Source organism: Scyliorhinus canicula, chromosome 14 (genome assembly GCF_902713615.1).
Source record: "Scyliorhinus canicula chromosome 14, sScyCan1.1, whole genome shotgun sequence".
Classification (NCBI taxonomy): domain Eukaryota; kingdom Metazoa; phylum Chordata; class Chondrichthyes; order Carcharhiniformes; family Scyliorhinidae; genus Scyliorhinus; species Scyliorhinus canicula.
Genome location: NC_052159.1, coordinates 38,067,734 through 38,083,957, shown reverse-complemented (window position 1 = coordinate 38,083,957; position 16,224 = coordinate 38,067,734). Strand labels below are relative to the sequence as shown.

Sequence of the window (16,224 nt, the reverse complement as noted above, 5' to 3'; positions counted from 1 at the left end):
CGACAAAATATTAACGCATGCCGCTGTTCAGAGAGACTTGGGTGTGCTAGTGCATGAATCACAGAAGGTTGGTTTACAAGTGCAACAGGTGATTAAGAAGGCAAATGGAATGTTGTCCTTCATTGCTAGAGGGATGGAGTTTAAGACTAGGGAGGTTATGCTTGCTAGTGTAGTATAAGGTGTTAGTGAGGCCACACCTGGAGTATTGTGTTCAGTATCCTGGTCTCCTTACTTGAGAAAGGACGTACTGGCACTGGAGGGTGTGCAGAGGAGATTCGCTAGGTTAATCCCAGAGCTGAAGGGGTTGGATTATGAGGAGAGGTTGAGTAGACTGGGACTGTACTCTTTGGAATTTAGAAGGATGAGGGGGGATCTTATAGAAACATTTAAAATTATGAAGGGAATAGATAGGATAGATGCGGGCAGGTTGTTTCCACTGGCGGGTGAAAGCAGAACTAGGGGCCATAGCCTCAAAATAAGGGGAAGTAGATTTAGGACTGAGTTTAGGAGGAACTTCTTCACCCAAAGGGTTGTGAATCTATGGAATTCCTTGCCCAGTGAAGCAGTTGAGGCTCCTTCATTAAATGTTTTTAAGGTAAAGATAGATAATTCTTTGAAGAATAAAGGGATTAAGGGTTATGGTGTTTGGGTCGGAAAGTGGAGCTGAGTCCACAAAAGATCAGCCATGATCTAATTGAATGGCGGAGCAGGCTCGAGGGGCCAGATGGCCTACTCCTGCTCCTAGTTCTTATGTTCTTATGCCGTATGCCTTCTTGACTACCTTCTCCACCTGTGTTGCCCCTTTCAGTAACCTGTGGACCTGTACACCTAGATCTCTCTGACTGTCAATACTCTTGAGGGTTCTACCATTCACTGTATATTCCCTACCTGCATTAGACCTTCCAAAATGCATTACCTCACATTTGTCCGGATTAAACTCCATCTGCCAACTCTCCGCCCAAGTCTCCAAATGATCTAAATCCTGCTGTATCCTCTGACAGTCCTCATCGCTATCCGAAATTCCACCAACCTTTGTGTCGTCTGCAAACTTACTAATCAGACCAGTTACATTTTCCTCCAAATCATTTAAATATACAACGAACAGCAAATGTCCCATCACTGATCCTTGCGGAACACCACTAGTCACAGTCCTCCAATCTGTATCCATCTTGCCAGCTCACCACTGATCCCGTGTGACTTCACCTTTTGTACCAGTCTGCCATGAGGGGCCTTGTCAAAGGCCTTAGTGAAGTTCATTTGGACAACATCCACTGCCCTACCTACATCAATCTCCATATAGACAACATCCACTGCCCTACCTGCATCAATCTCCATATAGACAACATCCACTGCCCTACCTGCATCAATCTCCATATAGACAACATCCACTGCCCTACCTGCATCAATCATGATAAAATAATTTTAACAATTAAATAATAGTGCATAAGAACACATCTAAAGGGTGGACTTTAATCAGATACGCAGCACCCATCAAAGCAGAGGTAACCTGCTTTTGCAAGGTATAAATATTCCAGTGGCGATCGGAACTATTGCAGAAGAGGGGCAGAATGCCCATTCGATATTTCTCTGGTTGTCAAGGGGTTGGATATCGGAAAGCAAACAGCTTTTCTGTCGAACTGTCTCAACAACTAATACTCGGAATTCAGGTATCACTACTTTCAATATTGATGGATGTCCATAACTGATGTTACCTGTAACATTGTACTTTTAAAATATTTTATTAGGATTCTCTGTTGGAGTTATGTTTTTTATCTCTTCCAGTCATTAACGTTGCGATGTACATATCAACTTTAAAGTGTATTATGGGTTAAATAGTTCTGTAATAGGTTTGTAAATGAATTATTAAGATAGGGTGTGATTTAACGGAAACGAAACAGAGTCCCATGTTGGGCGTGTTTAACCAGGTGTTTCCTGGTGCTTGCAGCACTGAGAACGACCCCGCTATTAAACAGGACTCAGCTTCATTTCTGGGCCTCAGCGAGGAACGCTCCGCCAAGGCTGCACTTAGTCCCATTTCCTGCACTAACGGGCTCAGCTCGACAGTTCAAGAAGAGATTATCAATCTCTGAAACCCCCACCGCGGCCTCCGGAAGCCCCTAAACTCCCCTAACTTACCACTGAGGGGTCGCCAAGCCCCTCGCATCGCAACTCATCAGGGTAGGTCACCCGCGGGCCTGATCTGCGGCATGGGCAAAGTGGCACCCAGACATCTTGGCACTGTCAGGGTGGCACCCACATGGCACTGTCAGGGTGCCCAGGTGGCAATGTCACTGTGCCCGGATGACATTGGGGTGCCAGGGTACGGCTCTGTCTAGTGTCCAACCACCCATGGGCCCCCAGTTGCCTTGGAGGACCTCCCCCTCCCAAGTGACAGTGCACCTCGTATACGCTGGTGGAGACCAGTGCTAAATGGCATTCGCTCAGGGTCTCTCCACACCTTGGTTAACTCCGGTGAGGAGTGCGACCCAGGGACTACATGAGGGGTTGTAGGCGAGCATCCAACAGGTGCAGGTGGAAGAATCCAACTGTGTGCAGGAGCAGGAGGTGGTGCCGACTATGCATGCCATCCAGGCCAACATCGCACGGGTGGCGTCACTGTGGATATGGATCAGAATGTCCAAGGCCTGGGGAATTCTGTGCAGGTGCTGGCCGACGCCTAGGACAGGGTTGCTGCTTCATAGGCAGTCATGTGCCAGAGCCACCTGGAAATTGCAGCGGCAGTTCTGAGCTTGACCCAGTCACCGCAGGCCATGGCTGGGATCATCGGGACTCTGGCCCTAGCACCCATCCCTGATGCCAGCTGTACCATAGGAGAGCGTTGCCCTTGCCAGCAGTACACTCCGCAGCCCCCGCCCGGTGCCCCCGTAGGAGCTACAGTGGGAGTTGCCCTTGAGTGGGCCGCGTAATGCCCTGCCAGTGGGTGATGGCTGGGTGGGGAGGGTATGGCAGAGGGTGGGGTGCAGGGGTGGGGGCACCCATACGGCAGGTGTGACTCTGCAGAACTAGGGGCCAAGGTGGGTTGTCAGTAGGGTATGTGGCAAGGTGGCTGCCTTACAGGTCATGGCAATGGCGGCCCATGCCTGGACACCGACCCAGTCCCGTGGCGGGGTCATCCCCCCCCCCCCCCCCCCCCCCCCCCCCGCCCCCACCCCAGCCAACCCACCCATCAGAGGTGGAGAATCACAGAGGCTCCCGAGAATACCGGGTCGGGCCCGCTAATGATATGCAAACGGTATTTACTGTACATGCATTCTGGACCACATGGGCACCGCTGTCAAGGGGACGGAGAATTGTGATTTGCTGTCAAATCGGCGCCACCACAATTCCGGCGCCAGAACTGATTCTCCACCCAATCGCGTTTCCCGGTTCCAGCGTCAACCAATGGAGAATCCCACCCACAATTTTTGAAGAGAGCCCCGAGATCCTTATAATATCCGGGTAGTTATAGCTTGGCCAGTAAATTATTTAACAGGCTATCTGGAAGAAGGTAATAGTTGCCTTCCTTGGGGAAGGAGTGGCTTAAGTGGATGTGATACCTTGAACTGAAGTGAGGGTGATTGTTGAGGGAGTTGGGCAGCACGGTAGCCTTGTGGATAGCACAATTGCTTCACAGCTCCAGGGTGCCCAGGTTCGATTCCAGCTTGGGTCACTGTCTGTGTGGAGTCTGCACATCCTCCCCGTGTGTGCATGGGTTTCCTCTGGGTGCTCCGGTTTCCTCCCACAGTACAAAGATGTGCAGGTTAGGTGGATTGGCCATGATAAATTGCCCTTAGTGTCCAAAATTACCCTTAGTGTTGGGTGGGGTTACTGGGTTATGGGGATAAGGTGTAGGTGTTGACCTTGGGTAGGGTGCTCTTTCCAAGAGCCGGTGCAGACTCGATGGGCTGAATGGTCTCCTTCTGCACTATAAATTCTATGATATCTATGATATCCAGGGTAGTCTCCATTGGGGTTAGAGTTCTAATCCACTTCACTGTCACAGAGCCCAACAAGCCGGCAGTAAATATAAAATAGTGATTGGCACTGAAGATCTCCATTGCACCAGCACTTCTCGACTGTCAGAAGCAGACCAGAGAGACCCCTCTAATCTTTGGCTAACACTGGAGGATCAGTTCAGGTCATCACTTCAGAATATGGGGCGAAATTCTCTGACCCCCAGCAGGGTCGGAGAATCGCCTGGGGCCGCCGAAAACCCGGCCCCCGCCGTGGCAGAGATTCTCCGCCACCCGGGAAGTGGCGGCGGCGGAATCTCGCCACTCCGATTGGTGAGGCCTCTGCGGTGATTCTCCGGCCCGGATGGGCCGAAGTCCCGCCGCTGGGAGGCCTCTCCCGCCGCCGAGGTTTGAACCACCTCTGTAACGGCGGGATCAGCGGCGCGAGCGGGCCCCTGGGGTCCTGGGGGGCGATCGGACCCCGGGGGGTGCCCCCACGGTGGCCAGGCCCGCGATCGGGGCCCACCGCTCAGACTCCGGGCCAGTGCCCTGGGTGCACTATTTCTCTTCTGCGGCCGCCATGGCGGAAGAGAAACCCACATCGCGCATGCGCCGGTGGTGACGTCAGCGACAGGCGAAAGCCTTTCGGCCAGCCCCGCTGCCGGGGGCGCCGGTTTTTTGCGCCAGTCTTCTGGTGCCAACCGCTCCGGCGCGGGGTTGGCCCCCAAAGGTGGGGAGAATTCCCCACCTTTGGGGAGGCCCGACCCCTGAGTGGTTGGCGCCACTCCCCTACGCCGGGACCCTCCGTCACGCCGGGTAGGGGAGAATCCAGCCCATAGTGACTCACACTTATAGTGACTCACACTGACAGCAGTCCAAAGAAACTCTTGGCCAGTTCATTACTAGATGTTGGGACAAAGACAGATATTACAATTTTTCAGATGCAGAACTCTGAAAGAATGACGTAGCTGGGAATCATGTCAGCTCCTATAGAGGCGTTCCAAAAGGATCTGCTTGATAGGGAAAAGTTCAACACTCTTCTTAAAGATGGGACAAAATAGGAGGCTACAGTTACTGGAGCAGCAACAACCATGGGCAAAGCACCTAGACAGGGCAAAGTATGCGGAAATTGCAGTGTACTGCACCAGCCACATAATTATTATTCATTTGGAGTTATGTGCAAAGGGTATCGTCTAAAGGAATGTTGGGCAAGATTGTGTAGAAATTCTGGCAGCGAGGAAGTGGTCAGAATCCACAGTTCAGCCAAAAGCAGTGGCAAGAGTAAGAAATAGTTTACCAAATACCAGTTCAAGCAAAGGTGTGCCCACAAGTTAGGCAGTGACGTAGATGGCAAATAAGGCACTGAGAGAGACAAACGCGAGTTTGAAAGTGAATAAAGTTTTCCATGCAGTGTGTCACATAGCATGTGTATTAAATCACCCAACTGGAAACTTCAACACCATTGTGATCATATATCCTGGTACAAATGGCAAGCACAAACTACAACTGAAGACTGATGCTGAGCAAGTGCCATCATTGTCCCACTGTGGACCCTCAGACATGTACCTGATGAAGTGGAGTCTGTTACAGCCAAAACAATTGTGACTCCTCACATATGACGGTTCACCAATATACTGAGTTGAAGTGCAGATATGGAAGTTCTGTATGGTCATCACACCAATGCATCAGACAGAATGCAATGAACTCCCAATCGTGATGATTCACAACATCAGTAAAGCACAATGCTAGATAGTCAAGGCAAGCATGACCCAATTGAGTCCATTCAAGATCTGCAACAGAATTACCCAGATACGATTTACACTCTGGGGGGAGGAGAAGCCTTTCATCATCTAAGAGACAACCTTCACGGATTCACCACCAAAGTGCAGTGTCCGTATAAAGTACAAATTAAAGGCTTGACATCATGGAATGGTAAGGGATTATTCATCGTGTTCAGCAACACAGATTGGTGTAACACTATAACAACTGTGACTAAGAAAGACAGTGCCATTAGGTTATGCTTGGATCCCAGAAGTTTAAATTGAATAATCAAGAGTTTTCCTCAGCAGATGCCTACTCTAGAGGAGCTCAACCCAAGGTTTGCTAGAACCAAGTTTTTCCTTAAATAGGATCCGAAGGGACATCCGGTGGCGGCATTGGGTGAGTGAGCCGCACATTCAGGGGCTCTCACTCCAGCGGGATTGGAGGATCTGGTTCCCCGGTCCTTCGGTAGTTCGGATGAGCAAATTCTTTGGGGTAGAGGACAAGTGCGGTAGATGCGCGGGAGGACCAGCGAACCACGTTCACATGTTTTGGGCATGTCCTAAGCTTAGGGGGTACTGGGAGGGATTTGCGGGGGTCATGTGCTGGGTGCTGAAAACAGGGGTGGTAATGAGTCCAGGGGTGGCAATTTCCGGAGTTTCAGAAGACCCGGGAGTCCAGGGGGAGAAAGAGGCAGATGTTCTGGCCTTTGCTTCCCTAATAGCACGGCGGCGAATACTGCTGGCATGGAGGGACTCGAAACCGCTGAAGACCGAACTATGGCTTTCGGACATGTCACGTTTTCTCGGTATGGAAAAAAATAAGTTCGCCTTGAGGTGATCTGTACAGGGGTTCGCCCGAAGGTGGCAACCATTCATCAACTTCTTTGCGGGAGAGTGAATGTCAGCAGGGGGGGGGGGGGGGAGGTTAGAGTTGAGTAGGAGGGATAAATAGGCGGGTGATGTCTATCGGAGAGGAGCGGGTATGTGCATTATGGCTTGATTGAGGCATTGGTTTTACATTGATGTTTGCATATTTCTGTTATCTGAAACTGTTTTCAATGCCAAAAAATACCTCAATAAAATTGTTTGTTAAAGAAAATAGGATGCGAAGCATGGATATTGGTCAGTGCACCTGTCCGAGCAGGAATGTAAAAGATTCAGGACGTTGATTATAACGTATTACTTTCTACAGTTACCATTTGGCCTGTCATTGAGCCAGGGCTTGTTTCAACAATAGATGGATTGCATTAATGATTATGTTCCTGGCTGTGTTTGCATTGCAGATGACATAGAAGTCATGGGGAGTACCAAAGGAGAACTTAACAAAAATCTTCACATTCTAATGGAGATAGCTAGAAAACAAAGTCCTGTTTAATAGAAAAAAATGTGAACCATATTACTTTCCTCGGTTCAATTTACTCTGGTTCTGGAATACAACCAGATCCCAGTAAGGTTGAGGATGTGCAATCAATGCCTACTCCTCAGGAAGAAGATTTACGAAAAATGAAATGAAATGAAAATTGCTTATTGTCACGAGTAGGCTTCAATGAAGTTACTGTGAAAAGCCCCTAGTCGCCACATTCCGGCGCCTGTCCGGGGAGGCTGGTACGGGAATCGAACCGTGCTGCTGGCCTGCTTTATAAGCCAGCGATTTAGCCTTGTGAGCTAAACCAGCCCCTATTTACATAGGTATTTGGGCCTATTGAATTTCTTAGCACCACATAACTTGATTTTTTTTTCCTGAGAAGGCAGTATTACTGTTTGAACCTCTCAAGAAAGATACTCTCGGGGGCAGCACGGTGGTGCAGTGATTAGCACTGGGACTACAGCGCTGAGGACCCGGGTTCGAATCCCGGCCCTGGATCACTGTCCGTTTGGAGTTTACACATTCTCCCCGTGTCTGTGTGGGTTTCACCCCCACTACCCAAAATATGTGCTGGTTAGGTGGATTGGCCATGCTAAATTGCCCCTTAATTGGAAGAAAATAATTGGGTACTCTAAATTTATATAAAAAGAAAATCTTTATAAAAGAAAAAAAAGATACTTTTGTGGTATGAAGATAATCATCATGTGATTGATTAATTAAAACAGTCTCTTTCTGCTGAAGCAGATCCAAGGAAAGCAAAGTAGGCACTTCGTAAAAGAATCTTGGAGAATGTCTGCCGCAGGAAGGCAGACCAGTTGCATTCAGTTCCAAGAGTCCATCACCTGCCCAGGTGAACAATTCAATCATCGAAAAAGCTTCATTGGCATTGGGGTTCAGGCGTCACCAGATTCATACATATCTATTCGGCAAACACTTTGGTGTCGAGGGTGATGGCAAGTCACTAAAGATGATTTGGAGAAAACCGCTCACCTGCGCGCCACTTCTTCTCCAAAGATTGTTAATCAAAGTAGAAAAGCTATGCTTGGGAGGTCAGGTACAAACATGGAAATCTCATGGTTGTGTCTGATACATTGAGCAGGCTACCCAACCCCAGAAGATGTCCAAAGGAATGGAAGTAGATATGGAATTCAATGTGTACAGCATTGACCTAATGCAATTTGGACAATATAAATGTGAGAAGATCCGGAGAGAGACATGCAGAGATCTTGTCTTCAGGGCATTAAGGCATCATCAGGGGATGGCCGGATACAGTGCAAGATATTCCCACAGATCCGAGAATCTTTCAGCCCCTTTGTGATGAATTGAGCATTTCAAGTGGAGGTGTTTTCATGGGCAGACAAGTGCTGATACCAGAATTTCATCAAGATATCCTTACCCAGTTACATCGTGGGCATTGAAGAAACAAGCCAACTTACTCGCAAGACCATTTTTTTTAGCCAGTGATCAATAATAGCATATGTCTGGTTGAGGTGGGAAGAAAAATACATATCTATGTCAACCAGACTACTCTGTAAAAAATATCAATTTTATTTTAAAAATGGACAAGATTTTACCCTGACTAGCCATGGCTCAAACCAGAAACCATTCTGTGATATGACTGAAACTTGAGCTGTTAAAATTCTTATAATTAATAAGGTGTTGGATCTTATATTCAGTCTCTGTTTGACAGGGCAGCACGTTAGCATTGTGGATAGCATAATTGCTTCACAGCTCCAGGGTCCCGGGTTTGATTCCGGCTTGGGTCACTGTCTGTGCGGAGTCTGCACATCTTCTCCGTGTGTGCGTGGGTTTCCTCCGGGTGCTCCGGTTTCCTCCCACAGTCCAAAGATGTGCAGGTTAGGTGGATTGGCCACGATATATTGCCCTTAGTGTCCAAAATTGCCCTTAGTGTTGGGTGGGGTTACTGGGTTATGGGGATAGGGTGGAGGTGTTGACCTTGGGTAGGGTGCTCTTTCCAAGAGCCAGTGCAGACTCGATGGGCCGAATGGCCTCCTTCTGCACTGTAAATTCTATGATAATCTATGACCTTTGAAGAGAGCAGGCCTCCAGGCAGCAGCCTGTGTCTGTCTACCATCTTACCATCAAACAGGCAGCAGCAGAAGTCCAGGTTTATTCGCCTGGCCTGATGCACACTATGAACTACTAGAACTTCAGAAGTGGGGCCTGGATGCCTAATTCAACTCTTACCTTGTGGAAGTCTCACCGCTGGAAAAATGGATCACCCTGCGACAGTCAACAAACCTACCGTCTGGAGAAATCCTCCATTAGACTTTTGATTCTGGACTCGACACATGTAAAACCATAAATGGTATTGTATTTGTGTCTTGCCCTGAATCCCTTTCTTTCCCTTTTATTGTATGAGTCCAATTCCAAAACGGGTGGACATTGCGAAACCTCTTTCCTACTATTTGTGTGTATGTGAAATAAACCAACCTCTTTTATTCTACCTTATCTCGGGTTTATTGTGCTAGTTATTCATAGAAGATTGGAACGCTCCAGTTTTAAGGATTGGGGAAAATACCCCATCACTAATAAAGGGAGAAATCCTTCTGTTTACAGACAGGTAGTGAGCGAAGAAATAGGAGTTACTTAAATTAACCCCATCCTGTTTCCAACACACAACGAGCTGCAAGGATGTGTGATGCATGTCAACAGCAGCAGCCGAGGCAACATAAAAAGAGCCACTCCGACCTCATGACAATCAGTCACATCATGGTCAAGAATAGCTTATTAACTGTCAGAGGTGATGACTTCTCACATGTTCTGAATTACGTCTGCAAATTTCTTACCTTTTATCGATAACTTTCCTATCGTTAGCTAACTGAGGGATACGTTAGTTGCATTGGTGGCAAACACGATGAGCGCAATTTTCAGTCCTTTTGGTTCGCCGGTGGAGATAGTGTCGAACCACAGCACAGGGGTAAACCCCTTCCAAGATGTGTGCAAAGTGGACAGTAAACCACATTAAGTCACACCCACACTATCCAAGGTCAAATGGGCTAGCGGAAAGGGTAGTGCAGAGAGTAAAGTGACTGGTTTTGAAATGTAAGGAGGCCAATATTTCAAACACCAGCAACACCACTAGATATATTAATCCACCCGCAAGAGAGGACATGGTTACCTGAAAAAATATCAAAATCTGGAATGGGATATAATCACATGAGTGACTATCCCAAGTGGAGCAAAATTGAGGAGGAATAGGTGTCCACCGTGAGACTTATCCAATAGCATTATATCTAATACTCCTGTAGCATCAAGAATAAATGCACATTCAAGTTCTGAGAGTGGAGTTAAGGAAGATAACAAACACAACATTCAAGTGCAAGATAATTGTCAGTCTATACCAAGGTGTCAAGAGAAAAGCATTGACAATTCCAGATCTCAGCAACGTTTCACTGTTACCAGATAGTACCATATAATCTGTAATTTACCACAGCCAAAGAAAATATGTAAACATTCCACAGTTCAGATTTGAAAAAAAAATACTAAATTCCCACCAATTGTTGAGTTGGAGCCTACAATCCTATCACCTATTGCAAATCTGCTGTTTGGAATTGGTTAATGCTTTCAGGCTCAGGTGGGTACAAGCTATGTTTAGGATAAATTGACTGATCCCACACTTCTAAGAACCCCGCTTAAACAATATGTGAGTTGGACAGAGAACTACAAAACCATGTTATGATTCCCCACTGAGAAAGCAGGATGAGTAAATTTATCCAATTATTTTCACATGAGGTAAACCGATATAGTGTTAACCATGAAGCTTCCAAACTGCTGAACAAAAGGTGGGAGACAAACCTTTGCTTCTTGCTCTATTCTCCACTCGTAGTTTTTCAGCTGGTTTTCAAAGCTTTTCTTCTCTTTCTCCAGTTGCTTTATCAGTTGTTTTAGTACACCCTGCAAAAGTTCAGCATCATTATTTTGGAGATAGGGGACCTGTTGCTGCTGCTTCGTGCAAAAATAATTCAGTAATATTTGCCTATAGTGAGAGGTTTTCAGTACTCATACTTTATTCCATTCCATAATTTTACATTTGAAATTTGGGAAATCGGCAAGATCCTAAGTCAGAATTTACCACAAACAAAATATTTCAAGGTTTTGTTGAATGAAAGTGTGAATAGTCAAGCCTTGAAAGGGAAATACTACAGATGCGTAGAGGAATTATATTAATGCCAAATACTTTCTCCCTATTATGTTTTATATTATAGAAGGAATCTTCATTTGAATTAGACTTGTCACAACATTGTAAGTCTGAGTCATCACGCATTAGCTCACTGATGCTGATTGCCTGTAAGTCAGCAAATTACTCCACAGACTCATCAAAAAAATAAGCAAATGAGAAATTGGGCATGGGGACATGCTTGCACCCATTGAGACTGAGGTGGATAAGACACAAATTGGTCTACCCACCTCTTCCTAATGATCTCAGAGCCAGAATTTGGATGTCCGGTGTTGGTCTTCTCTTCACAACGCTGCCAGCATGGTCTGCACATTTTGCCAGCAGTGCTGTTTCTCAACCACGTGGTGCAGGCTTTTCCTTAAAGGCTGCTGCTTAAAGGCAAGGTGGGGAAAAATATTGCCGCAGTGGAAATTCATAAAAAAATGGGCACCACTACAATCTGAAGGATCCAGACTCTTGGCTGCTGGAGGCATGTGCTGCAGGTGAGCAGGAGGAGGGACGTCAGTGGTCCCACAAGGGGTCAGGGATCCTCGGAACATATTCAGAATAGAGTGGGAGCAAGGGGCTTAGCACCAGTGCCTCAGAATTCCAATGAGGTTACATGGGTGGTCAACACTAGTGAATTCTTTTCATCTCCTACCTACCGCAGCACCAACCTGTCATGCTGCTCATTGCATCACACCTCCGTCACTTACCAACACCAGTCCCTGGAACTCTGGACTCATCTCTAACAGGCAGAACCTTCGGGCACGATTTACCATGCCATGGGAGACCCCTGGGAGGTTGGGGACAGGGCAGGGTGGTACCCTGGCACTCCATCTGTCACTGGGCATCTTGTCACTGCCAACCTGGCACCTGGGCACTGCCAAGGTGCCTGGATGGCAGTGCCATGGTGCCCGGGTGTCAAGGATCGGGACCTGAGGGGGACCATGACCATGCAAGGGGTGTTGGGGGGGATTGAAGGGTGGATGAAGGGTGGGTATGGAGGGGTCTCATCAATGGTGGTGGGGGGAGGGGAGTGAAGGGTGGGGGTTCTGAAAGGGGAGAGGCCTGAAAAAGGGGTGGGGGGAGAAAAGGGGGGCCCTCAGCGATCCCATAGCGGGGTGTCCTCACTTTGGTGGGGTGTGGGGTAATGCCCATGTGTGCGAGGAATGACATTGCCTGTGGACGTGGGGGACCCTCAAGCTCACTTGGAAATCTGGCCACCCTTTCAAAATAGCGCCCCGATCTGTGAGGAGTCGGTCTCACCGGTGAGTTCAGCTCCCCTTTGCTGACAGAAAAGTCTAAGTGTGGGCTGGACAGGGGACAAACTCCCCAAGGCCACAAAAAATGACTAATTGTGCATGAATACTGGTAAGGAGCTCACCCAACAGGCTGGCAGGAAACAGCTTGCCAAACCTACACAAAATAATACTCAGCAGTCTTTTGGTTGAATCGTGCCCTTTACCGCATTCTTACAGACCTATCAATGCTGACAGCTTCATACCCACCTCACACTGCCTCCACATAACTCCAGCAATTCAGCTATGGCAGGCACATCATCCAAACACAGTGCTACACAATCACTGACATTCTACCCTCTCTGATGCAGGACAACATCACACACAATAGGAGGGTGCAGTGCAAAACTGGGATCTATGTCCCTTGAGCTCTGCGAAGGAGATGACCCTTAGCATCTTGGAGCTGAGTGCAACAGAGCCTGCGGTGCAAGATCCGGACCGCACATTTTAGACACTGAAAAATTTTGCTTGGGTGGGGGGGGTCATCTGAGCAGATCTGCTGCATTTAAACAGCTCCATAGCACTTGCTCACAGTCAAGCCAGGAGGATGGCAGCAAAGAAGCCAACTCTTCGCTTCGCGGAGGGGACACTCAACCGTCAGCTTGATGCCGAAGAGGAGAGAAGGGAAACCGTCAACTCTCGAGCTGGCAGGAGACCCTACGGTAAGATCACAAATCCAACACAGGAGACGGTGGCAGCATTGGTCAATTTAGAGAGCGAAGTGGACCTGCGGGAGAAAAGTGAGGAGCTATTGCACATTCATCCAGATGACCCTGGGCAGCACAGTAGCACAAGTGGCTAGCACTGTGGCTTCACAGCGCCAGGTTCCCAGGTTCGATTCCCCGCTGGGTCACTGTCTGTGCGGAGTCTGCACGTTCTCCCTGTGTCTGCGTGTATTTCCTCCGAGTTCTCCGGTTTCCTCCCACAGTCCAAAGATGTGCAGGTTAGGTGGATTGGCCATGCTACATTGCCCTTAATGTCTAAAAAGGTTAGGAGGGGTTATTGGGTTGCGGGGATAGGATGGAAGTGAGGGCTTGGGTGGCTCGGTGCTGAATGGCCTCCTTCTGCACTGTATATTCTACGTTCTATGTTCTATGACCCGACTCAAGCGAGTTCTGTGTATCCCAGACCATTTCCCTGGCCATGTCCCATTCCTTGCAGGAACATCATCTGCTCAGCCTGGCCCATCCACCAGCAGGGTCCCACTGCCCATCCTTGACACCACCTCGGAGGGGATATCAGAGGAGGACACCGAAGATACATCACGGATATCATCCACACCATCCACCAGCACAGAGACACATATCTTGATAGACGTCTTAGAAGATTGGCTTCTGGGTCACTATCTGGTTAGCATCATACTGCTTCTGATGTACATCAGTTGGAGGCAGAAACATCCCAGGGATCAGACAGTTGGAGGTCTGCTGGATTCCAGGACTCAGTTGTTCCCCAGCTAGTTGCTGTGCCTATGGACACATTGGTCTCTCAACTGCTTGAGATGCAAACGCAGAGCCGGGAATACTAGGAGGGGTGTTAACCACTGACTGCAAGATCAAATGGAGGAGTCCCAAAGCCGGCCAGTGCAGACTCGTGGGCCGAGTCGCCTCCGTCTGCACTGTAGGGTCTCTATGGATTCTATGGTTCTGTTGCAGGAGATGATGCCGTCAACGCGTGGCACCTAGGCCAACACTGCAACATGGGTGCAGTCTATCACCCCCTGAAGCTGTGGCAGACTAGGCAGATCTAGCTGGGCCTGTTCCAGGCTAAAGTAGATATAGTTGACACCCCTTGTATCAGGTCATGTCACCGATACACTTATGGGTGAATGCCTGTCCTATATACAGAGGTCCCTGGTGGGGCCCTGGAAGGACCCAGTGGTAAGAAGTTCAGGGCTCCAGTGACCTTGACGACCTCAGGGGGCGGATGGCCTCCGCCGCCAAATGGCGGCAAGCCCACAAGGGTGTGGCCCAGGTGCTGCACTGTCTCCTTAGTTAGGTGGCGTCTTCATTGGCACATGGTGTTGGACAGCGCCAGGAAGGACACTCGTGTCCAGTATACCCCTGGTCTTCTTTTTAGGGGGCATCTAAACAGCTGGTGCGGCCTTCTTCCCTTGATCTTGCCCTGCGGCGGCCTGGTCTTGTTCTGCAGGGTCTCCTTTCAAAGCCACTGCACGTTGTTGTTGGAGTCTGTGTTCCTCCAGTGCAGTGATTAGTAAAGTAGCCGGCTCCACTGGCTCTATCTGATAGCGCTCGGAACCCAGCATGGTATGAGAGAGAGAGAGAGAGAGAGAGAGAGAGGAGAGCAAGAGTTAGTGTGGTGTTGCACCTGCTGCCCATCATTATCTCCCCTGACCCATTTGCCTTCTTGACCTGGAAGTAGCCAGTCCCAGAGCATTGCTGGCAGCCAATACATGCTCACTCCTCTAGTGCGCTCCCATCTCCAGAACAGGGCTACCCCTCGCATATGCCTCACTCATTTAGACTCCCTTTAGCTCGCTATCATTGAGGTTTCTTTCAGAAGGTTAATGTGCTTGTTCATCCCGACTAGCTGAGGTCAACTGGACCGATATATCCTCCTTAGATGGATCCTGTGTGGCAGGTGTTGGGGACCTTGCAGCAAAGTGACCCCCTTACCTCTTGATTCCGTGCCACCAAGCTTAGAGGCCTCAAAACTGAGGCTTAATTTCATTCCATGACTTTGAGACTGTAGGGAGCTGATGTTGTGATGACTTAACTCTTGACGGCCAATTAGTGTCCAGAGCATGAGTTTCAGGAATGAGGCATGTGGTGACATGCATCACTGTAAATACACAGGGTTTAATGTAAATACACTATGACTAAGTAAACACTAGAGGGAGCACCAGAGACGTCATGATATGCAGACATACAGCTAATGAACACATAGAATAGGACATGACCAATGGGCATTCACGACACACACAGAGGTGACACTACCACAAGGGGGCATTACACAACCCATATATAAGGACAGGGCACAAATGCTCTTTCTCTTTCCACAGGCGACACTTAGACAGTAGGACAGGGGCAGATCAGCAGCATCGCACCCACCACGTGGCTTAGAGCAGACTTGGTAGTTAGACTAAGTTACTACAGCAAGATTAGCAGGAGAGTCAAACTCAGAGAACTGTGCTAATGGTTCAATAAATCACATTGAACTTACTTCAAAGTCTGGAGTATCTTTTGGTCAAAGCTGCATCGAGTTGCAGCTTGTATTATCCCAGAGTACATAATACAACAAAACAGGGCACAATTGCTTTCTCCATCAGGAAGAGGCAGAGCTAACAGGCACCCTGCTTAGTCAGGCTGGATAATTCAGAGAACACAGTGCTGTCATCCCTCAATGCTTAAGCCTCCTAGACAACTGATCCATAGGTTAACGTTGTGTTCTCTCCGCCCACTCCCCCAAATGAGATGCGTACCGGGCTGCTTTCTCATTCAGGATCGCATCTACCCGGCCATCTGGCGAGGGCCATGGCTTTCATCACATCCCACCCACTCACCTCATGTGCCTCACAGACACCCTGGCACCCCGACTCCAGACTCTTGCCTCCCATGCCACAGACTGTATACTCACACAGCACTGAAAGCAGAGTTACACATCACAGACAGCAGACTCCAAAGACCACCGACACCAACTTCAA

General features: G+C 48.5%; 1 protein-coding gene across 2 annotated transcripts in view; it reads right to left on the bottom strand.

Moving 5' to 3' along the window:
* The window catches only part of ccdc169 (coiled-coil domain containing 169), a 127,119-nt gene that overhangs the window by 49,387 nt on the left and 61,508 nt on the right, over positions 1 to 16,224 (bottom strand). For both annotated transcript variants that reach the window (XM_038818897.1, XM_038818898.1), the window contains exon 5: positions 10,902 to 11,000. In XM_038818897.1, the coding sequence (XP_038674825.1) occupies positions 10,902 to 11,000 (99 nt within the window). The remainder of the gene's footprint in view (positions 1 to 10,901; positions 11,001 to 16,224) is intronic.